The sequence below is a fragment of the Papio anubis genome, chromosome 17 (assembly GCF_008728515.1).
Source record: "Papio anubis isolate 15944 chromosome 17, Panubis1.0, whole genome shotgun sequence".
Lineage (NCBI taxonomy): Eukaryota > Metazoa > Chordata > Mammalia > Primates > Cercopithecidae > Papio > Papio anubis.
This window is the reverse complement of record NC_044992.1, coordinates 32,367,650-32,392,242: the sequence shown is the minus strand read 5'-3', so window position 1 is coordinate 32,392,242 and position 24,593 is coordinate 32,367,650. Positions and strand designations below refer to the sequence as shown.

At 40.7% G+C, this 24,593-nt stretch overlaps 2 protein-coding genes across 3 annotated transcripts in view; one reads left to right on the top strand and one right to left on the bottom strand.

The window, feature by feature from the left end:
* Positions 1 to 4,401: 4,401 nt before the first annotated feature.
* On the bottom strand, positions 4,402 to 12,193 carry LOC116270960. Its single transcript, XM_031656958.1, has 4 exons — positions 12,099 to 12,193; positions 10,152 to 10,314; positions 8,312 to 10,072; positions 4,402 to 4,755 (listed from the first exon to the last, which is right to left on the bottom strand). Exons 1-3 carry the CDS (start codon positions 12,191 to 12,193, stop codon positions 9,197 to 9,199), a joined length of 1,134 nt encoding a protein of 377 aa, XP_031512818.1. The 3' UTR covers positions 4,402 to 4,755; positions 8,312 to 9,196.
* MED13 (mediator complex subunit 13) overlaps positions 9,948 to 24,593 on the top strand; it is a 122,147-nt gene continuing 107,501 nt past the window's right edge. For both annotated transcript variants that reach the window (XM_017950658.3, XM_003912849.5), the window contains exons 1-3: positions 9,948 to 10,127; positions 11,969 to 12,203; positions 22,795 to 22,963. In XM_017950658.3, coding sequence (XP_017806147.1) covers positions 10,062 to 10,127; positions 11,969 to 12,203; positions 22,795 to 22,963 — 470 coding nt within the window. In that variant the 5' untranslated portion in view covers positions 9,948 to 10,061. The remainder of the gene's footprint in view (positions 10,128 to 11,968; positions 12,204 to 22,794; positions 22,964 to 24,593) is intronic.

The window sequence follows — 24,593 nt, the reverse complement described above, 5'->3', positions numbered from 1 at the left end:
GCAGAAGGAAACTGTTTCCTGGCCACAACCATGTGAGTGAGCTTGGAAGTGAGTGCCTCAGCCCTACGTTAGCCTCGAGATGCCTGCAGCCCCAGCCCACATCTTGACTGAAACCTCATGAGAAACCCTGAGCCAGAACCACCAGCTAAGTCACTGGCAGGTTACTAAATCTCAGGAACTGTGTGAGATAAAATGCTTGTTGTTTTAAGCTGTGATGTTCAGAGATAATTTATTACATGACAACAGATAACAAACATACCATAGCCCAGGAGCCAGGACTGCCCAACAGAGTTGGGACTGTGGAGAGAAGAACTGTTCATTTGAAGTTAGCGCCATAAAGATACAGCCAATACGGAAGCACAGGGAGAGGGAAAATCCTAGCTTCCTCATGGCCACTCATTTGCCACCCTTGCTTCCATTGGCCAAACCAAACCACAAGGAAATTGATAAGGGAGCCTGAGAAATGTCATTTGCAAGGAGCAGCCTCTAGATACAGTAAGCCTGGACAACATGGTGAGACCTTGTCTATACAAAAAAATTTAAAAAATTAAGTGGGCATGGTGGTGCACACCTGTGGTCCCAGCTATTCAGGAGGCTGAGGTAGGAGGATTGCTTGAGCCCAGAAGGTCAAGGCTGCAGTGAGCCATGTTTGCACCACTGTACTCTAGACTGCACTCCAGTATGGGTGACAGAATGAGACCCTATCTTTAAAAAAAAAAAAAAAAAAAGCTCAGGCATAGTGGCTCACACTTGTAATCCCAGCACTTTAGGGGGCTGAGGCGGGCAGATCACTTGAGGTCAAGAGTTCAAAACCAGCCTGGGCAACGTGGTGAAACCTTGTCTCTACTAAAAATACAAAAATTCAAAAATTAGCCGGGCATGGTGCTGGGCACCTGTAATCCCAGCTACTTGGGAGGCTGAGGCATAAGAATCGCTTGAACCCAGGAGGCAGAGGTTGCAGTGAGCCGAGATCATGCCACTGAACTCCAGCCTGGGTGACAGAGCAGGACTCTGCTTAAAAAAAAAAAAAAAAAAAAAAGAGGCAAATTAACAGCATAGCCAAGAACCTTTTGCATGGAATTCCTAGTAACTTTCTTCAAAACCTTGTCCTCAAACTCCAGTTTGGGAAACACTAGCCTAAATTGCTCTTTCCCACATCTCTGCAAGTTCAAATCTATTCATCAATTTATATCTATTTAAAATGCAAAGTTTTTTTCTACTAACCTTTTCTTCCTTGTGACTTGGGGTGGCCCCCTCTTCTTTCAGTTCCACAACATTTGATCTATATCAATTTTTGGCATTTTCAAATAAAGTAGTTATTTATTTCATATCTTATCATCTGAGAATTAAAAATCTTCTTGAGGGTCAGATCTATTTCTGATGCATTGTTGCATATTGCTCAATCATCACAGTACCTAGCATAGAACCTTGCACATAGTAAACATAAATATTATTAAGTGAATGAACGAAGGAATGTCAAAACCAGTGGTAGAAATGTTATAAAACTCTAGTACTTTTGTTTATATTACTATTTATTTATTTAGAGATGGAGTCTTGCTCTGTCACCCAGGCTGAAGTGCTGTGGCGCAATCTTGGCTCACTGCAGCCTCCACCTCCCCGGTTCCAACAATTCTCATGCCTCAGCCTCCCGAGTAGCTGGGATTACAAGTGTGTGCCACCATGCCTGGCTAATTTTTTGTATTTTTAGTAGAGATGGGGTTTCAGCACGTTGCCCAGGCTGGTCTCGAACTCCTGAGCTCAGGCAAATCTGCCCGCCTCAGCCTTTCAAAGGGCTAGAATTATAGGCGTGAGCCACTGTGCCCGGCCTGTTTATATTACCATTACATCCCTTTTAAACTCTTGGTTGAGTCAAGAGACTCTAGAATAATCTTTCTATTTTCTTGGCTGGTCACATCTTTTGAACTCCTTTGAACCTTTTCTTGGGGGAAGAGAACAGTAAAATTACAAATCAGTTTGTATCTGGGCAGGAATAATTATCCTGTGAGACCAAAGTTCTGCCTGGAACTTTTTAGCCGGAGGAGCAGGTTCAAAGAACTGCACTTGTCTCCTATTTCAGCTTTGGCCGCTCTTAGAAAAATCATCTGCTCGGTAAGAAAGTAATACTCAGCCTTTTGCAAAAGTGATTTCTTCTACTTCCATACCTTCCTTGTTGAAAACAAATCTTAGCTCATCACTCTCATGTTTAGAGTCTTTCAGTGGTTTCCAACCCGGGCAATATACCGAGACCTCATGTCTACTAAAAGTTTTTAAATTGACCAGGCATGGTGGCTCACGCCTGTAATGCCAACACTCTGGGAGGCCAAGGCGGGTGGATCACCTGAGGTAGGGAGTTCAAGACCAGCCTGACCAAAATGGCGAAACCCTTCTCTACTAAAAATGCAAAAATTAGCCGGGCATGGTGGTGGGCGCCTGTAATCCCAGCTACTTGGGAGGCTGAGAGACAAGAGAATTGCTTGAACCCGAGAGGTGGAGGTTGCAGTGGGCTGAGACTCCATCTCAAAAAAAAAAAAAAAAGGCCGGGCGCGGTGGCGGGCGCCTGTAGTCCCAGCTACTCAGAGGCTGAGGCAGGAGAATGGCGTAAACCCGGGAGGCGGAGCTTGCAGGGAGCCGAGACCCCGCCCCTGCACTCCAGGCGGGGTAAGACAGTGCGCCTCCGCCTCTCAAAAAAAAAAAAAAAAAAAATTTAAAAATTAAGCTCAGGAGTTCAAGACCAGCCCGGGCAACACAGTGAGACCCCATCTCATTTTATTTTAAATTATTTTTTAAAAAAAGAAAAGAAAAAAAAATTTTAGTTAGCTGGGCATCGTGGCACTTGCCTGTAATCCCAGCTACTCAGGAGACTGAGGTGGTAGGATTGCTTGAGCCCAGGAGACTGAGGCTGCAGTGAGCTATGATCGCACCAGCCTGGGCAACAGAGAGAGACTTTGTCTTAAAAAAAAAAAAAAAAAAAGAAAAAGAAAAAAGAAAAGTTGTTTTTCTCTTCTGGATAAAATCCAAATTCTTCATGATTTGTTCCTGGGGTTACTCCACCAGCCAAATCATTTCCTACCAACACCAAGCTGTTCAGTCCTCCTCATCTTCCTTCTATGCCTGTCCTTCTTCTCCCCTCTCAATCTTTTCCTGGCTCAACCCAAGTCATCCTTCAAGACTTGGTTTCAACTGTTTTCCCTAAGAAGTTTCTCTAGAGCTTCTCTTGGTAGATTAGGTTCCTTAGCATACTTTACAGATCTCTTTGACCTCGGGCCAAAGAGGCAGGTTGCTCTCTAAGCCTCGGTATCTCAAGCTAGAAAATCGGGATAATATGGTACTTACATCAGAACCTGTGGCAAAGATACTTAACACCGTGTCTGACATATATTGTCACATATTAGGTGTTAAATCATAGCAATTACTTAAGCCAATCTCTTCTTCATGTTTGAGAAAATAGATCCGGAGAGGTCAAATGACTGGCTCAAGTAGGAGAAAGATGGGGGAGGGGACTTTCTGATTTGCATATGGTTTACAAACCTAATTTCAAAGTAAGAAAATTAGGAGACGTTGACTTTAATATTAAAATGAAACAATTAAAATGAAATGAAACTTGAGGTTGAGGGTGGATGCTACACTACTGAGAAAAATGGCAAGTCAGCAACTTTTGAGACAACTCAGGATATTTAATGCTTAGAATTGAAACGTTTTCTTAAGTGTCTCAACCTGCTGATTTCTTTTAGGTCTGTTTATTTCTATATTCAATGAAGTAGTGTCTGCCCATTCACGAAATAAAATGGTTTGTAACTTCTTAGCCTTTTTTTTCTATTGAATTAAGTACAACATTAAACCGTTAAAATGACCTTAAGAAAATCAATATTGTCCCTAGGCTCAAGACCACTCACTCGACAGCTTAATTGGTCCTTGGCTTTCAGCTTTTGACTCTAGACTTGTACTCTCCAACACAGTAGTCACTAGTTGCAAATGGCTAACAGGCACTTGAAATCTGCTAGGTAAAACTGAAATGTGCTATAAATGCAAATAAGTGTGGATTTTGAAGGTTTGGTTAAAAAAAGGAATGCAAACTATCTCAACAATTTTTATATTGATTGCATGTAAAATGATAATGATTCTGACATGCTGAGATAAATGAAATATGTACTTCACATTAATTTTTGCTTTTTTTTTTTGAGACAAAGCCTTACTTTGTCACCCAGGTTGAAGTGCAGTGGCATGATCTCGGCCCACTGCAACCTCCGCCTCCCGAGGTTCTAGCGATTCTCCTGCCTTAGCCTCCCGAGTAGCTGGGACTACAGACCTGCGCCACCACACCCAGATAATTTTTGTATTTTCAGTAGAGACGGGGTTTCATCATGTTGGCCAGGCTGGTCTTGAACTCCTGACCTCGAGATCTGCCTGCCTCGGCCTCCCAAAATGCTGGGATTACAGGCATGAGCCACCGCGCCAGGCTCTAATTTTTACTTCTTTAACAAGGCTACTGAAAAATTTCAGTAAGAGCTACTTATTTAGCTCTCATTGTATCTTTTTTTAAAATTCATTTTTTATTTCAACAGGTTTTAGCTCTCATTGCATTTCTATTGGACAGTGCTGCTTTAGACCTTGCAGATTTTTCAGAATCACACATGGATCATCAGTTGCCTTTTCCTGGACTTGTCTGTCTCAGGTGATGTAACTTTGTCACCTTCCTGGAGGCCAGGTGGTAGTTTGTAAGCCAGTGCTTCTACCGGCTCATTCAGAATGGAGCCCCTACAAGATGGAAGGGGTTACAAAACAGTTTTAAATGCAGATCATTGAGTGAATCCGTATTTCAAAGAGTAGAAGACAATTGGTGATTATTGACCCAGATTATTGATCCAAAGTGGCCTCTAAAATTAACCTTAAAATTCCTGATTGGCTCCTATTTTACTTGGATTATCTCTTTTAATCATTGCAACAACTCTTATTATATATTATTTATACATAAGATATTGCAATCATTGCAACGACTCATATATTATTATAACAACAAGCTATTATTACATACACATTCTACAAAGGGGTAAATTGAAGTTAGGGAGCTAGCAAGCATGGAGTTCTACTTGTTTGCTTGCTTTTTGAGACAGGGTCTCACTCTGTTACCTAGGCTGGAGTGCGGTGGTGCAATCTTAACTCACTGTAATCTCCATCTCCCAGGCTTAATCGATCTCCCCACCTCTACCTCCCAAGTAGCTGGGACTACAGGCACATGTCACCATGCCTGGCTAATTTTTGTATTTTTTTTTTTTTGCAGTGGGGGGTTTCATCATGCTGCCCAGATTGGTCTCAAACTCCTGGGTTCAAGCAATCTGCCTGCCTCAGCCTCCCAAAGTGCTGGGATTACAGGCATGAGCCACCGTGCTGGGCCAAGTATGGAGTTTTGACCCCAGTTGGTCTAACTGTTCAAGTGCCATTATAAGCAAGATTATGAACTGCTTGTGTATGCTCTATTTTGTCAACACATGACCTGACACATACTAGATGGTTAAAAAATGTGTGTAGTTAACTGGTCATATAGTATGATCTCAACCATGTAGGAAAAAAGATATATATAGGAAGAGTCAATACATCAAATGTTAAAAAGTGATTATGAATGGTGATGATATGGACTTTTTTGGGTAATGTACATTTAAAATTTTCATCTTTATGCTTTTATGTATCTGCCAAACTTTTGACAATGTGTAATGTTTTTATTTATTTATTTTGAGATAGAGTCTCACCTTGTCACCCAGGCTGAAGTGCAGTGGCATGATCTCGGCTTACTGCTACCTCCACCCCCTGGGTTCAAGCAATTATCCTGCCTCAGCCTCCCAAGTAGCTGGGACTACAGGCATGTGCCACCACTCCTGACTAATTTTTGTATTTTTAGTAGAGACGGGGTTTCTCCATGTTGGTCAGGCTGGTCTTGAACTCCTGACCTCAGGTGATCCTCCTGCTTCGGCTTCCCAAAGTGCTGGGATTACAGGCGACAACGTGTGTGTAATGTTTTTATTTATTTCCATTACTTTTTAAAAATCCCATATACCTCCTGCCCCCACACATACACAGTCTCCCTCATTATCAACATACCCTGCCAGGATGATATACCCAAAGTCCGTATTTGCATTATTCTTGTGTGTGTGTTTTTTTTTTTTTTTGAGACGGAGTCTCGCTCTGTCGCCCAGGCTGGAGTGCAGTGGCGTGATCTCGGCTTACTGCAAGCTCCGCCTCCCGGGTTCACGCCATTCTCCTGCCTCAGCCTCCTGAGTAGGTGGGACTACAGGTGTCTGCCTTTTTGTGTTTTTAGTAGAGACGGGCTTTCACCATGTTAGCCAGGATGGTCTCAATCTCCTGACCTCGTGATCCGCCCGCCTTGGCCTTCCAAAGTACTGGGATTACAGGCGTAAGCCACTGCGCCTGGCCTCCATTACTCTTTAAATCACACAAAATGTCATTTTTACAGAATGTAAGTGGTTACTTTCTGTATGTTCTTTGTGGGCTGAAAATATTTATTTCTTCTCTTTCCCTTCTCCCCATGATTCCATTCCCCTCACAACTGGAATCCCCGCTATTCTACTCTGCTTCTCCATTCTCTCAGTCCTGTCTTTCTCTCTCTCCTGCTCCCTTCTGCGATCCTTAGACTTTTTCTTCTGGGTCTTCCTCCCTTCTTCGCTTCTGTCTCCTTGTCTCCCTCTTCTTTTTGAAAAGATTGACATTCAAATAGAAAGGTCAGTCAAATGTTACCTCCTACCTGGTAGGTTCCAGGTAGATTCTACCTGCCACTGGAATCCTGAGGATGGTGCTCAAGTCAGGGGGTGGGGGCAATGGGAGGGCAAGACTTCTAAGGAGAATGGAGACCCCTTTAGATGTGAGGTCGAGGAGGGTATTTCAGCCTGAGGAAAGCAGTGGAACAAAGATCTGAGGAGTCTCTCAGGGAAAGGGAAATGGGCAGAGGAGCGCTTACCTCATTGGATCTGGGGATTGCTGTCTGCTGGTGCTGGAACTCAGTTATAAAGGATACCAACCTTAGTTGATTTGAGTTCCTAGATTGAATTAGTCCTGGTTGTATAATTGACTTTGATATGTGGACTTTGGGTTTGAATTAGGTTTAATAAGATTTAACTGCTTCAAAGGGCTTTATAAGAATTCATTTTATCCTTCAAATCTGATTTCAAAAGCTACCTACTTTATGACAACTTCCCTAACTTTGATGCTCTTCTTCTAGTGCACTTATTATGCCATAGTAGGTACATACCTTATTTAAGCAATTACCCCCATTGTATTTTACTTTATTCTGTAGGAAATGTTTCCTTTAGTGCCTCTCTTCAGGAATCTTGAGGGACAGGCAGGTATCTTATTCCTATTTGTATCCTAGGCCTAGCACAGAGCAGGAACACACTTAATTGAGCCAGCAGGTTCTCAATAATGATTTTTTTTTTTTTTTTTGAGACGGAGTCTCACTCTGTCACCCAGGCTGGAGTGCAGTGGCCGGATCTGAGCTCACTGCAAGCTCCGCCTCCCGGGTTCACGCCATTCTCCTGCCTCAGCCTCCCAAGTAGCTGGGACTACAGGCGCCCGCCACCTTGCCCGGCTAGTTTTTTGTATTTTTTAGTAGAGACGGGGTTTCACCGTGTTAGCCAGGCTGGTCTCAAACTCCTGACCTGGTGATCCACCCGTCTCGGCCTCCCAAAGTGCTGGGATTACAGGCTTGAGCCACCGCGCCCGGCCTCAATAATGATTTTTAAAATTATATTAATAATTAACATTAAGTAAGCACTGTGGCAAGCACTGTATCTACATTGTTTAATTCACCAGGCACTTTAGGAGAAAAGTACTTTTATTACCCCCATTTTACAATAACTGAGAGAAAGAGAAATTAATTTGATCTAAGGTCAAATTTGGTCTAAGACTAACTAGTGTGGGGCAGAGCTTTTTCTCCAGCCTTTGGGCTTCAGACCTGGGCTCTTCACCACCACAGATGAACAAGTGGATGAATGAGGACTTCTTTTTCTTTTTTTGTCTTTTTTTTTTTTTTCCTTTTTGTGGAGAACGGGGTCTCGCTATATTACCCAGGCAGGTCTCGAACTCCTGGGCTCAAGCTATCCTACCGCCTCTGCCTCCCTGAGAGCTGGGATTCCAGGCGTGAGCCACCGCGCCCGGCAAGGACTTCTTTTTCATTCCGTGGCTGAAGAAGTGACATGGAAGACTCTACCATTCAGTTTACAGATACAATTATGTATCTATAATACATAATACATAATTATGTATCTGTAATAGTTACATAAAATTACAGTAAGTCCTAACTCACCGATATTTCTAACTTCTGAATCATCTTTTCTTCTTCTTTCTTGCAATCCTAAAACCGTCAGAGAAACTGTTTTGAACTCTTATATTGAAGTGTAACCCATCCAAGCACTGGGTGTTTTATGGGAAAGAGAATGAACCTTTTGTTTGGTTCTTACTTCTTACCATCCACTCATTTGTAAATATACAAATATGAAGCACCTACTGTGTGCTAGGTATCTTTTTTTAGGCACTAGAGAGACAGAAGTAAACAACAACAAAAAACTAGTGAGACCTTTACATATACTAGTTCTCCTGCTTCTCACAATAACTGTATGAGGTAACGATGACAACAATAATAGTTAACTCTTAACAGTGCTTATCTGTGCAGGGCCCTGGGCTACCTGCTTAATTTGCATTAACTCATTACAATAAGCTTGTGGGGTAAGGGGTATGTTTTCCCCGTTTTACAGACGAGGAAACAAGACACAGAGCAGAAAGTGATTTGCTCAAGCTTGGAACCCAGGGAGTGTGGCTCTAATTCCCAGTCTATTAACTACAGGGCAATATTTTGTTTCTTAAGTTTCTATCTTCATATCACAACTTTTAGGTGGTGGTGTCTCGTCCCCATCCAGATCGCCTGACTCCCAAATCCAGAGGTTTGCGCCTGCACCCCAGCGGCCTCGCGAAATAAATGAGAATGTCTTGGAATTTTTGCCAATACTTTCTCTTCCAAAGAACTCAAACTGATTTCCACGTAATTCCCATTGATTTGTGAAATGAACCTTCCTGGACTGTAAATTTCCCCGCAAAGACAGGGCCAGGGCCACGGGTCATTTTACACTGGCCAGGGCACCCAGCAGGTGGCGCTATGTTAGTGGCTACCAGCTGGCTGCCCCGTCCCCGGGGCTCACCGCCTCGGCCGAAAGCTTCCCGGCCCTCCCTCGCTCACTTCTCTCTCCCCCTCCCCACGGAGCCCGGGCCCACGTGACCTCAAGGCGGCCAATGGGTGAGCAGAGAGGGCGAGCTGGTCCCTGTGGCCGCCATTAAAGCGAAGGGAAAACCCGTGAATTCGGATTAAAGGGGGAAAAACACCGCCCGCTGGGCCCACAAAATGGGGGAGACTACGGCGTCCAGCCGGTGAGGCCGCAGGAGGGCAGATGTTAGGCCGGCTCGGCCCAGGGACGACACGAAGACAGAGCCAGAGAATGGTCTGAGCCCGCAGACGCCGCCACCACCTCCGCCGCTGAGGAGACTCTGGGCTTAAGGACATCGCCGCTGCCGGGCCGGGGGCCTGGGCTTCTCTCCCGGTTCTCGCCCTTCCCGCCCCTGTGTGGGCGCCTCCCCGCCCGGGAGAACCTTCCAGGGCTTGGGCTCTGCCGTCTCGGACTCGTTTTTGATTATTTATTGTGTAATTTATTATTTTTCTTGTGGTAGGGGCACACATCCCCTCCGTCTCCCAGAGAAGGACGAGCGTCTGCGGGCTCCGCAGTCCGGCCCGCCAGGCGAGCGCGGCGCGGCCCTCCCGCCTCCGGCCCTCGGCCCCGGGCGGCTGGGTGCCGGCCGGGCGGCGGGGGCTGCTCGCGGCGGCGGCAGCGGCGGCGGCGGGGGGGTGGGTGGGGAGGGCGGGCGGCCCGGCGGCCTCCTCTTCCACCGCCCCCCCAACCACTACCCCCCCACGCCCTCCCCGGTGTCTGTGTTTCTCTCTCTGGTCGGAGGCGGCGGTAATGGCGGATGGTGGGTTGTGGCGCCGGCGGCGGCTGCTGTGAGGGACGATGAGTGCCTCCTTCGTGCCGAACGGGGCCAGCCTGGAAGATTGTCACTGTAACCTCTTCTGCCTGGTGAGTGCCGGGGCCGGCGGGCACCGAGGGAGGGGGGCCGCGAGGTGCGCCCTTGGGCCGTGGGGGAGGGGGCCGGGTCTGGTCCAGATGCCCGAGTCCCCGGGCGAGGCCCAGCCGGAGCCGGCGCCCTGCGAAGCTCCGCGGCCAACCCCGGGAGACTGCGTTCGCTCTCCCACGGTTCCGGGCTCTGTTTGGGGAGTGTTGGCATTTTTTCTCGTCTTCTTTCGGACTCTCCTCTTCACCGTAGTCTCGTCCTCAACTTGAGCTCCTTATCTGGCAGGACAGTAACCTTTCTCTCTCTCTTGCTTAACTGTTGCTTTTCTGCTTAATGGCCTTGTATCCCAGCTTCACACTTTCCATTATTGCCCCTGCTCCCCACCGCCTTTATGTCTCATCCTTTTAATTTGGTTTCCCCATGTAAACAGGACCCCAGAACTTATGCCCCAGAAACCTGTCTTCGTTTTACATTTTTTTTGTATGAGTCAAACTAACGCAAGGTTAGTTTCTTCCTTGGGTGACTTAAGATCTCTCTGTAAAAACCAGTAGGTGCCATTTCATATGTTTTCTTTTTAAACTTTGAAAACAGTTTGCCATTTTTGACAATTTCTAGCCATCTTGCTTTTATTAGAACATAATTTTTTTTGTGCGAGTGAAGGGGGCTAATGGACGAGGTGCTGTGGTTTTGCACTGTTTCTATATTTATTGTGTTTTGCTTGCTTTTTCAGAATGTTTTGAGCAGGCTGCTCCCTTGTTTGATTGAATTGAAAAGTCCAGAGAAGCTGGGTGTAGGGATGACCATTGTGTAGGTTAGCGCAGGTCTGGTAACATCCAACAGTTGAGACTTTCAGAAGTACCAACTGTTGCAAATAACTTGGCCTGTGTGGGACAGTAGCTGAGCTTCATCAATGACTTTAAGTTTGGGTGACTTTATTTTTTCATTTTCTCCTTTGTGCTATGAGAAATATTAAGAGTATATGATAGGTAAGTGAGTTAAGTGGGCGGAGCACAACTAGTTGGCAAGTGTAAACTGCCAGTCATGTATCAGCAGTTTCATTTTTGGCACCTTATGCTTTGCTCCTTTAAGTTAGATTAAATTATTGAATTCCTCTTGAATTTCTTTCTGGATGCTAAATTGAGATCTTTCATACTCTATCCTCTTCTACAGTATGTTTTTCATTTCAGTGTCCATTAATCAGCATCTCTTCACGTATAATAAGACATACACCAGGTTTTGTATTCTATCTTATCCAACTCAGTCTATTTTTGGTACTTTTAGGATCAGGCTCTTTGAAGATAGACTAGCACAAATCTGACAGTTCTTTGTGAGCAGCTATTTGACTTTTCCGACAGGGGTATGTGTGAGGAATTAACATAGATTTTTTTCAGGACTTGTTCAGATGTCTTTTCATTAGAGACATTACTTCTGTAAATGTGGAATAAAAACCCGTGATAGGGTCTTTAATAATTGATTTTCAGTTAAACGTTTGACACCAATGAATAAATGTGACCATTTAGGAGAGAGAAAAATGTACTCTGTTTGTATATTGAAGTGTGTGTGTCTGTCTATATTTAACTTCATTCAATTTATTTCTACTTGGAGTACATATTTGCTTGCTATTCAGTGACATGGTGGTATTTATTTTTAACTGTGTTCTTCTCCCTAAAGTTGTTGGTTGTTGAATTATAAAGTCATTTTTTTTTTTTGGTTCTAATTTGCATTCAGTAGCTCAAGCATATATTGAAAAATTGTAATGTCTTAACGAAATAGGAGACATCGTATGGAGTATTTTTGACTTTGAGTGAATATGCAATAATAAAACATCATGCTTTCTTTTCTTCAGGCTGACTTGACGGGAATTAAATGGAAAAAATATGTATGGCAAGGCCCAACTTCTGCCCCTATTCTGTTTCCTGTGACAGAAGAAGACCCCATTTTGAGCAGTTTTAGTCGCTGCCTTAAGGCAGATGTACTTGGTGTTTGGCGGCGAGATCAAAGACCTGGAAGAAGAGAATTGTGGATATTTTGGTGGGGTGAAGACCCCAATTTTGCTGACCTTATTCACCATGACTTATCAGGTGAAAGAAACTTTCCATTTCTAATTAATGATACAGCAACATTGTATACTTCTCCCAGAATATCATTTGTATTACAAAGTAAGTTTGTTTTTGTGGGACACTTAGGTAGGAGGCCAGATAAAAATTGAGCTTCATGTTTTATTTCACCATGATTATTTTATTTTACTCAAATTATCCATGTTATAGCTGGGTTTTTTAGGCTTGAATGACTTTCTCCTTTTACCACCTCTCTTCTTAATTTCTCACGGGTAGTTAGGGTCCAAGGAAGGCATGCCACATTAATCTCAAAAAATGGAATCAGGAAACAGAGTTCCTAACAAAGTCATGTAATAGTTTTGAAGCCAGATGTAACTTTTGAGTCACTTCAGCCACTGTCAAAGTTGAGTCTTTTGCATTAAATGGGCCGATGATTCTAAAAGTACTGGAAATGTAACTATCCTTGTGTTTGTGTGTGTGTGTGCGTGCGTGTTTTTAAGGTATGTAAGTATTTTGTTATTGTCATTTGTGCTGTTTGATTAACATATGAAGGCATATGTTAATTTAGTTATTTTTGGAAAGTGACTCATATACTGTTCTGTCACATACTCAATAAGAGACAAGTGCCAACTTGTTTAGCTTTTATAGGACATGGGATCATAATCTAAAAGGTTACACAAACAATTTTATTATGAGCAAATCAATGTGATTACTTCCTTATTTTCTTGACTTTTAGGACCAAATGCTACTTTAGAAAGAGAAACTATAGCTTTTCATAATAATTACTGAAGCTTTAAACTGTCAAAGTCAGTATTTACTGAATCTTAGATAATAGGAATGTAAATGATTGGTTGTATGCTATAAGGTTCCGAAAACTTCAGTAAGATAGTTTGATAATGATTTTTGATAGATAAATTTAGGATTTCTAGATAATTTTTTTAAAGTTCTTGTTTGAAATTGAGTACTCTGAAGTTTTTGTTATTGTCCCTATGACCTATAGGATCTATTTTATTTCTGGATAGAATGTATTCTAGGTGTATCTTGAACTGGTACTTAGTAAGACCAACATTTATGTAGGAATGTACGTGTTACATTTGTATGTTTTGATAATTGCTTTTCACATTCTAATGAACATACTCTCCCGTGATAATTACTATTTTTGAGAGTGATTGCATTTCTTCAAGAAAGCTTTCCAGCTTTTGTAGTTTTTCTAATGAGATGCCTGCTGCAGAGTCTAGTCCTTAGTTCTTTGTATTTAATGTAGTTCTAAATGTATAAAATGATGTGTGTATGTATATACATATACGTATACATGATGTATGTATATATAGTAGTTTTAGCAAGATAATGCTTTCTAATCATGCCAAAAGCTCCATTTTCTTTCATTGACTTGGATATAGTATTGAGTTATTTTAATCATTAAGTGGTCATAAAAATCACCTTACTAGAATGTTTGGAGACTATCTAACATTGTTGAAAAACTATAAACTATTGATAAAATATATTTGTTGATAAAACATAATTATCAATAAAACTATAATGCTGACTTAAGGGCTTTGGTCTTAATAAAGTTGGCAGAGCATCTAAACAGACTAAACAGATCTTTCTTAAAGATTCCATGAAATACACTTTGTAGAATCAAAGATAATTTTAAGAGATATACAATATTTAATTTTTTTTTCTTTTTTTCTTTTTAAGTAGAGATGGGGTCTTGCTATGTTGACCAGGCTGGTCTTGAACTCATGAACTGAAGTGATCCTTCCATCTTAACCTCCCAAAGTGCTGGGATTACAAGTGTGAGCCCCTGCACCTGGCCTAGTTTTACCATAATAGAAATAATATTGTGAAAGTTAAAAGACTATTAAAGTTAGATGTGAGCTGCTTTGATGTATATTGTTAAAAGTCAGTTTTTTCTTCTAGGTTTCATGTTACTAGTCAGATATGTTTTCTCCACTGAAACTAGGTTACAGTCTTAAACGTTTTTCTCTAGTTTAGCTTTGATTTTTAGCATAATTTTCAAAAATCATAGTTACTTGTACCTTTAAAATAGAGAGTGATCAGCTGGACGCAGTGGCTCACGCCTGTAGTCCCAGAACTTTGGGAGGCTGAGGCAGGCAGATCGCAGGGTCAGGAGATAGAGACCATCCTGACCAACATGGTGAAACCCTGCCTCTACTAAAAATACAAAAATTAGCTGGGCATGGTGGCACGTGCCTGTAGTCCCAGCTACTTGGGAGGCCGAGGCAGGAGATACGCTTGATCCCGGCAGGCGGAGGTTGCAGTGAGCTGAGATCTCGCCACTGCACTCCAGCCTGAGCAACACAGTAAGACTGTCTCAAAAAAAAAAAAAAAGATAGTGATCCTGAACGTGAATGAAAGTAATTTTGGGGGGAGGTTGGGTGTTTTTTTGTTTTTTTTGTTTTTTTTTGGAAACAGAGTCTCTGTTACCAAGGTTGGAGTGCAGTGGCACGATCTTGGCTCACTGTAGGCTCTGCCTCCTGGGTTCATGCCATTCTCCTGCCTCAGCCTCCTGAGTATCTGGGACTACAGGCGCCCGCCACCACGCCCGGCTAATTTTTTGTATTTTTAGTAGAGATGGGGTTTCATGGTGTTCCCCAGACTGGTCTCAAACTCCTGAGCGCAGTCTGTCCACCCGCCTCGGCCTCCCAAAGTGCTAGGATTACAGGCGTGAGCCACCATGCCAGGCGTAAATAACTTTTAAAAATTTATTAAAGTGAAGTGATTGAAATAGTAAACTGAAATACAATTAGGAGTGGTATGTGATCGTATTTATTGTTCCAAAGCTTGTCCTGTACTGTTTTAGTTTGCATAGTCAGTGGTATTTATATGTTTTAGCTTTTTTTTTTTTAATAAAACCTGTTATTAAGAATGTTGTTACTTAAATCAGACGTATCTTAAAGAATAATAAGATCTTTTCAGATGGAATATATTTGTCTTGCCCTTTTCTTTGCTCTGGGGACAGCGTCTGCCTCCCTCTTGGGGTAATTAGTCTGCCTCTGTCTCTCTAGCTAACCCCTTTTTCATTTCTTCCCATCTGTGGCACTTTATTTCCTTCTTTTAAGCTCCCCTGAGAAGAGAGCAGCTGGACAGTACAGGGTAGCATCAGCTGCTGGAGGCAGTCCTGAGTTCCAAGTGGAGGTGTAGCACTGAGGAAAGGGGTACCGGAAGGACCCAGGTGGTAACTAAAAAGCTGGTTAATTTAGCTTGAGCCTGCTCTTCACAGACAGTGTCCTTCTGTTTGGGTCAGCACACACCACATCTTGTTACTGAAGTGTTTTTGATTATGGTGATAATATTGCCCTCGTTTTTCTTGGTAGTGGGGGAAGAGGGAAATATTTCTTTTTCCAAAGATTAGAATTCTGTTTTTCTTAACTGGAATATTCAATAACAGAAATACAGAATTGCCTTTGTTTAACCTCCTTAGCTCCTTTGTGTCATGCAGTGTATTTTAAAAAATTAACTAATGAACCAATATTGATACTTTATTATTAACTAAAGTATATATTTGGATTTCTTTTATTGTTTTTTGCCTAATATCCTTTTTCTTTCCTAGGATCTCATCTAAGATACCCATATTATATTTAATTGTCATGTCTCTTTAGGCTTTGCTAGACTATGACAGTTTCTTAGACTTTCCTTGGTTTTGATGATTTCGACAGTTATGAAGAGTCTGCTCAGATTCCACAGTGCATTTTAAATTTCAGTCTCTCTTATGTCACTTAGCATTTGTTTGGGTTACCTTCCTTTCAAGTTTAGCTGATGTGTAGAAATAGAATGTAAACTTATATTGCTAACTGGTAGAGATCATTACAGCAAATCAAATCTGATTTAATACATACTTTAAACCCTCAGTTACTCATTTTGTAGCAGTAAGTCAATACTGTTGAGCAAAGTAATTTGCAGAAGCCGGGTGATTTTTGGATCAGGATTTGTGCTAACTAGTATTAGCCTAACTATAATATTTGGAAAGATACTTGTTCAGAAAAAAACTCTTGAATTCCAAAGCCAAACATAGATGATTTTCTTACTTTTTGTTTTATCCTCTATAGGATAATGATTAGTTGAATCAGTGTGGATATGTTTTGATACAAAAAGATTAGAGAATAAAACTCCTTTGGGGTTACAGCTTTTTTCTTTCTTTCTTTTTTTTTTTTTTTTGAGATGAAGTCTTGCTCTGTCGCCCAGGCTGGAGTATAGTGGGGCAATCTTGGCTCACTGCAACCTCTGCCTTCCAGGTTCAAGCGATTCTTTTGCTTCATCCTCCTGAGTTGCTGGGACTACAGGCATGTGCCTCCATACCCGGCTAATTTTTGTATATTTAGTAGAGATTTTAGTGGGCGTTTTGCCATGTTGGCCAGGCTGGTCTGGAACTCCTGGCCTCAGGTGATCTGCCTGCCTCAGCCTCCAAAAGTGCTGGGATTACAGGCGTGAGCCACCATGCCCAGCCCCTTTTTTAAAAAAATTAAATTTTGTAGTTTGTTTATGGTTGTGTGATAGTGGGTGAAAGAGGTATGAAATGGGTGATGGGAAAATCTTAGCTCAGTCCCTCTGGTCAAAAATCTCTATAGTGGGTAGGACTGGTACTTTTAAGTGTACTGTTAATTTGCTTCAGAGCAAGGTTGTTTCATTTTCATTAATGTGTTCTTGAAGGAGAGTTTTCTACGTATTTTTATTCTGTGTTATAACGTTTTTGGAATTCGATTGCTGTCATCATTGATTTTTATTCTTTCCCTTTAAATAAAAATAAAAGCAAAAACTGCGTCCTCTCCCGTTTGTCATCTTAAAAAAATCATAGCAAGTTAGACTGTGATGAGAGTCTTTGAGAAAACTGATACCTTGTGAACTAAAAAAACTCAGGGCTAAAAATATTTCTTCTTTTTCCTGGCTCCTGAGGTCTGTAAAGTAGATTTTAGTAACATGTTCAGAGAGTTTTATTATACCAGAATTTTATCATAATGAATAGTGCTCAAACTAAGTGGACTATTGTTCTGTATTTAATTTTGGATGTTTTTATTGAAGGATATTAACTATAGTGGACTTTAACCTTAAATGACAGATGTTAATCGGATTGACAGATAGATAAACAGCCAAGCATAGGAATCTAGTCCCAGCCAAACTAAAACATTATTTTGTGCCCCAGGTAATCTAAAGAGAGTAATTCATTTCTACTGTTGTAAAATTAACTTGTGATGTGGTCTGACTCTTCAAATTGGCTAGTCTTCTAGGTGACAACTTCATTTGCTGCATACTGTTCTTTTTGATCAAGTGTATTTTCTAAGTTTTCAAGTCAAACATAACATACTACGCTGTTCTTAAATCAGTTTTTCAAGTTTTGCCATGGATAATGATGCAGCCAACTTAAGGCGCTCAGTATATTTGTTGAATGTGTTGGTTATTAATGATTATTCATTAGAAACACTGATCTAGCATTTAAACATTTCTCTTTATTTCAGGAACTACATGGAATTTTCTACCATGTTAATTTTTGAGCCATTCATTAGCATATGTTACATTTTAATAGTTTAGCAAAATTATACAGGAGAAGATTCGTTTTTTACCACTGTGGATATATTTAAAGATGCCAGTTTTGAGAAAAATGTTGAGTGCACGGTGTATTTGCTTTTTTGGTTGTGATTTTTTTTTCCCTTTTTTTTTTTTTTTTTTTTGTGACGGAGTCTGGCTCTGTCGCCCAGGCTGGAGGGCAGTGGCCGGATCTCAGCTCACTGCAAGCTCCGCCTCTCGGGTTTACGCTGCCTCAGCCTCCCGAGTAGCTGGGACTACAGGCGCCCACCACGTCGCCCGCCTAGTTTTTGTATTTTTTTTTTTTAGTAGAGACAGGGTTTCAACGTGTTAGCCAGGATGGTCTCGATCTCCTGACCTCGTGATCCGCCCATCTCGGCCTCCCAAAGTGCTGGGATTACAGACTTGAGCCACGGCGCCCGGCCTTTTTTTCCCTATTGATAGATAATTATTTTGATGACTTATCACATGCTTTGGCACTACTGTATTCTGTATCTTCAGGAAGAAAATATGGTAATCAAATTTAGCATTTGTGTTTTCTTCCAATAAATCATCCATGAAAATTTCAAGAAACACTGATGATTAAGAATTGTAATGCTAATAGTAATAGAAAAGTACTAAGAATGCAGAGTTGAAAACTTTGTTTTCTCTGGACATAGAGCTACAAGAGGAGGAATTTTTTTTTTTTTTTTTTGTAGAGATGGAGGTCTCACTTTATCACTCAGCCTGCAGTGCTTAATCATAGCTCATTGCAGCCTCCAACTCCTGGACTCAAGCAATCCTCCCACCTCAGCTTCCCCAGCAGCTGGGCCTACAGGCAGGTGCTACTATGCCCCACTAACTAAAAAAAGTTTTTTGGAGTCAGGGTCTTTCTGTGTTGCCAGGCTAGTCTTGAACTCCTAGCTTCAAGTGATCCTTCTGTCTTAGCTTCCCAAGTAGTTGGAATTACAGGCATGAGTCATTGTACCTGGCTAGAGGAGGAAAATATTTAAATGGATTAAGCAGACTTTTTCTGTTAGGCTCTGGTTAAGTTCAGAAGAGCTAGGTGTTCCCTTCTCCTTCCCCTCCCTATTATAATGCTGGTGTTGAGATTCGATAACTTGTTTCAATTAGTGTAAATAGTGCATATCACTCTGCCTTGGGTGGGTTGGTTGTACCATTTCACTTTTCATATCTGAATACAACATGTAGAGAGTACTTTTATTAAGGTTATTAGATTGTCAGGATATTAGAAGCTTGGCTCCGTAGGCTTCTTGTTTCTAAGTGATTCCCAAGAAAACCAAAAACCTTCAGACTTTTTATTGAGCATTATTAGGACTTATTCTCATTTTTCTCAGCAACAAAATATGAAATTATATTACTTTAGTGTAATGGTTGCTTAGTTGCTTGCCATATAGATGAAGATATACTTCAGAGATATGTTGGGTTTAGAAAACCTCAACAGGTGGTCTCTACTTGTTTGTTTTATGTATAGCTCCCATTTAGTGTTAATGAGAATTTTGGGCATTGGGGACATAAGATGCTCACGCCCTTTGAAAGCATTAGAATAATGAGGAAGAGATGCTTGAAGATTAATACTGACTACTTTTCTAAACCACATTCAATATTCCTTTTTTTTTTTTTTTTTGAGTTGGAGTCTTGCTCTGTCACCAGGCTGGAATGCAGTGGCAGGATCTTGGTTCACTGCAACCTCTGCCACCCAGTTCAAGTGATTCTCCTGCCTCAGCCTCCCGGATAGCTGGGACTACGGGTGCATGCCACCTCGCCCAGCTAAGTTTTGTATTTTCAGTAGAGATGGGGTTTCGGTATGTTGGCCATGCTGGTCTTGAACTCCTGACCTCAGATGATCCGCCTGCCTCGGCCTCGCAAAGTGCTGGGATTATAGGCATGAGCCACTGCGCATGGCCTCACATTAAATATTCTTAATTCATTTAACTGCAGGTTTAATTGAAATAGATTTTACAAAATAAAACCATACAATTTTCAGAATTTTATGTGAAAATTTATAAATTATTGTGTTTTAGCTTTTACTATTGCAAAGTTTTGTTTTTTTTTTTTTTTTTTTTTTGAGTCAGAGTCTCGCTATGTTGCCCCCACAATGGAGTGCAGTGGCGTGATCTCAGCTCACTGCAACTTCCACCTTTCGGGCTCAAGTGATTCTCATGCCTCAGCCCCTTGAGTAGCTGGGACTACAGCTGTGCCATGCATGGCTAATTTTTATATTTTTAGTAGAGATGGAGTTTTGCCCTGTTGGCCAGGCTGGTCTCGAACTCCGGGCCTCAAGTGGTCCACTTGCCTCGGCCTCCTAAAGTGCTGGGATTACAGGCATGAGCCACCACACCTGGCCTAAGCCTCCCTGACAGCAGGCGTGAGCCACCATACTTGTCTTCAGCCTCCCGGAAAGCAGATTTTTTTATTTACTGTTTTTGGGAAGAAGGCAAAGTCATTCTCTAGTTTTAAATGAATAATTTATTCGAAGTTTATAACAACTGTACAACTTTTGATACTTATAAATGGTAACTGTGTCTTGGGTCTTTGATGCTTTAAAACTTAGATAGAAAAAAGATGTTGGTAGTGGCTTCTTCTGTAGAACAAGTGTTATAACCATCAGAAGGTAGTGATTTTTGAAATAAAAGGTAATAAAAATAAAAGATACTAAATTGGTTATAAAGAGGTGAAGAATTGGGAGATATTCCTAACATAATTCTGTTGGAATTAAGAACATGTATATTCTAGTAGTCATAAGTCTCATAATTTGAGGTAAAAATCTTAATGTAGCTGTTTAATTTTGAAATGGTAGGACCTCATTAAATTGAAAGCAGATCAATTGAGAAAGATTATTTTGTCTTTTTTTTGTTATCAACTCACAAATATGCTTGTGAGCTAGACGTTTAATTAATTAAAGTGAAGTCACTGTGTGCCACTTCTCTATTCTCCTAGTCTAATATTTTCTTTAATAAAGTGAAACCTTTGGGCAGGCGCCGTGGCTCAAGACTGTAATCCCAGCAATTTGGGAGGCCGAGAGGGGCGGATCACGAGGTCAGGAGATCGAGACCATCCTGGCTAACACGGTGAAACCCCGTCTCTACTAAAAATTACAAAAAACTAGCTGGGCGAGGTGGCGGGCGCCTGTAGTCCCAGCTACTCGGGAGGCTGAGGCAGGAGAATGGCATAAACCCGGGAGGCGGAGCTTGCAGTGAGCTGAGATCCGGCCACTGCACTCCAGCCTGGGCGACAGAACAAGACTCCGTCTCAAAAATAAATAAGTGAAACCCATAAATGCTTTGGTTTTAAATGACAGTAGATAATGGTGTCTTTGATATAATAGAATGCCAATTTTTCATATTTAATATTTATGATTAATATTAGACTTAAAAAATTCTTCTATTCGAATTCTGATATATTGTCATTTTCTAAAGCTTATTCCACTTTTTTTCCCCTAAGCTTACCTTATTTGTTTTTGAGACTGAATCTCACTGTGTCCCAGGCTGGAGTGCAGTGGCACGATCTTGGCTCACTGTAACCTCTCCCTCTCGGGTGATTCTCCCACCTCAGCCTCCCAGGTAGCTGGGATTACAGGGCTGCCCTATGACGCCTGGCTAATTTTTGTATTTTTAGTAGAGATGGGGTTTCACCATGTTGGCAAGGCTGGTCTTGAACTCCTGACCTCAGGTGATCCGCCCACCTCAGCCTCCCAAAGTGCTGGGATTGCAGGCGTGAGCAACTGCCCCCAGCCTAAAGCTTATTTAAAATGAAATAAAATAAAATAAAATAAAATTAGTTGCTTTGAAAGACTTGACTATCATTTAGGAAAAAAACATAAAATCAACTTTAATCTTTGCAGTAGCACAGAATTTCTAATGCAGTTGAAGTCTACTGTCATGCTTTTTAATTACTGTTTGTTCTACCCATTTGTTGTATAAGTTGTGCATATAAACCATGTGTAATTCTTAATACATGCCTTTGCTTTTATTCGAAAGCTCATATTGTGTCTATTTTTCTGTGGGTATAGCGTATGCATGTTTGGTGTTGAATTGAGAAAGGTTTGTCTTTTATTTTTACTTTTACTTAAACATTGAACACAGATAACCCATATTTATAAAATGTTTATAAAGGTATATAGTCTATAGAAAGAGAGTTAATTATATTTAGACTAAGCAATTTAAAATCTTGTAATGAAAGTTAAAATGCTGAAGCAGTATCATTATTTGTAGCACGATTTATTGAATGCTTTGTGACAGATATGAAATGGATAGAGTATGAAAAAAATTTTTTCTGACCTACATCCAGACTTATCTCAAAATGACTGTGTTAATGTTTTTTTGGTAAATTAACTTGAAGTGATTAATAGATTTGCTGGCAAAATTGAAGCTGTATAGTTAGTGAAGATAGCTATAATTTTATATGACAGAAGTGCCATTTACAATTTAAGTCTTTAAATTTTTAAATTTCTCCCCCAAGTAAAGGATCCTATACTGAATAATAATCATGGGAATAATTTGGTTGAAATGAGACCTAAGGTGGCTGATAGTGCACTGCTTGTTAGGCTCTGTGCCAACAGCTTCCTTTTTATTCATCACTTAGTGTTACAGTGGAGTCATGGATTAGAATGCTGATGGACATGAAATGTTTTGACTTCAATTATTAACTGGCTAATTTTTTTGGCAGGTTGAGTGATTGGGGGAATTAGGACAAAGTAACAAGTGAGCCAGCTTAGAAATTGGCATCATAGGTATAGAGTGCGTTTAATATTTTCCATGTTATGCAAACAAGCGTCCTTTTCATTAATACAGGAACCAATTCAGTATGTTCATGATGTCATTGAATTTTATAAGGTGGAAAAATACTTTTCAGGTAATTTAATAGAATATATGGCACTTAGACCTTTTATTCTTTATGGAATAACTTTGAAACCTGCTAATGTCTAGAGATACATTGAAGTGATTGTAGCTTAATATTCTGGAATAAGCTAGTGTTGATGAGTATAGAGTTTAAACTGTAACCTTTTTTACTTGGCTCTGAATAGATTATAGTGCTACTATTTTACTTACTGTTTCCTTCATTTCTCTTTTAGAAGAAGAAGATGGAGTGTGGGAGAATGGACTTTCCTATGAATGCCGTACTCTGCTTTTCAAAGCAGTTCACAATCTATTGGAACGGTGTTTAATGAACAGGAATTTTGTACGTATTGGCAAGTGGTTTGTAAAGCCTTATGAAAAAGATGAAAAACCTATAAATAAAAGGTAAGCTATCTTAAATTCTGATGTGATATTTCTTTAGATTTGTTCCTTTTTGTATCTTTACAGAGAATGTGGGATAAAACAAGCTAATATCATACAGACATATTCAGGAGGTTATCAGTGACAAAATACTAGATATAGTCAGGTTTTTTGTTTTTTTTAACCACTTTACACACTTCCCTTTACACTCTTTAAGAATTTTCTTACAGTAGGAATAAGCTGTATTTTAATACAGTGGCCTAAATTTTGATTTGGGATGATAGACAAAATATGGGATGAAAGCAGATCCTTAGGCATGGAAGTGTATGCCTAGCACTCTGATATTAAAGTTAAGTAACATTAACACCTGTTAAAGATAGTGATCTGTGAGTATGTTTTGGATTAAGTTAACCCTTCTTATTCCCAGTCTCCCAATTCCCTTTAATTAAAGTAATTTAAATTTGTGTTTTCTGTATAAGACCATTTACTCTTTGAGAGCTTATAATTTTCTTGAGCAATGAATTAAGCAATTTATGACACTAATTATTAGAGTAGTTGCAGATAGAGGCACAGAAGACTTATGATAGATACCTCCTTCTCCTGTGCAATTAAAACCTTCAGGTTACTACGCTTCTCTGTGATTTAGATAATATAAGGCATAGTCTGTCAGAAGATTTAAGTTCCCAGCAGTCATTGAGTTAGTGAGACTTCAAGAGAGGTGAACCAGTGGCAAGTAAGATGGGATGTGGGGAAGAGAAAATTAAAGGGAACTTACTAATTTTTCCTGAAAGGTGTAAGAGGATGTGAAGTGAACATTTGGTTGAGATTGTAATCATTTTGAGGTCTTTCATGTCATATATGCGCATCTTTTTTCATGTGCACCTGGAGGTTTTTTTTTTTTTCTTCTTGAAACTTTTTAGTTTTAGTAGACTGGATGAGTAGATAAGCCTGGATAAATAAAGGTGCTTTCATTTTTTTTCCTCTTTGAAAATTAACGTAAACCTTTATTGTTAACAAAATACTTGTATAAGTTTGGAATGCATTCAGCTGAAAATGGCAGAAAAACATTAACTAGTTGGCTTATGTAGGGATTGATTTTTCTCAGTAGCAAGGAGTATGGAGGTAGATAGTTTAGTACTGGTATATCTGTTCAATAATGTCATCAAGGATTCAAGGTTCCCCAGAGTTTTCTGCTGTGCCATCTTTACATCTTCATGGTCCTCCCGTGTGTTGCACCTCCAGACCTCACGGTGAATTCCAGGCAGGAAGAGAAAGGAAGGGAGGAAGTAAGAAAGTGTGGCACCTGAGTCAGAAAGTAAATTATTTTCTGGAAACTCTAGCTGACGTATCTTTGGCCATACTAAGAGAAACAGATATCTTTTATTTGGAAACAGCTGCTCTGAACAAAATGAAGTTTTTGTTAGTAAGAAGAAAGGGGTGATAGATAGATACCAAAGATCAAAGAAGTGGAAATGGATATTGGGTAGGCAGTTAGCAATATCTGCCATATACATTTATTTATTTATTTATTTTGAGACAGAGTCTCACACTGTTGCCCAGGCTGGAGTGCAGTGGTGCAATCTCAGTCCACTGCAACCTCCGCTTCCCGGGTTCAAGTGATTCTCCTGCTCAGCCTCCCGAGTAATTGGGATTA

Coding starts and splice junctions, on each gene's coding strand:
- LOC116270960 (XM_031656958.1), bottom strand. CDS start 12,193: ATGGTGAATAAGGTCAGCAAAATTGGGGTCTTCACCCCACCAAAATAT. Junction 10,315..12,098: donor ATCTCGCCGCCAAACACCAA/GTACATCTGCCT, acceptor CTCCCCAAACAG/AGCCCGGAACCGTGGGAGAG. Junction 10,073..10,151: donor CTCGCGGCCCCCCTCCCTCG/GTGCCCGCCGGC, acceptor TTCGGCACGAAG/GAGGCACTCATCGTCCCTCA.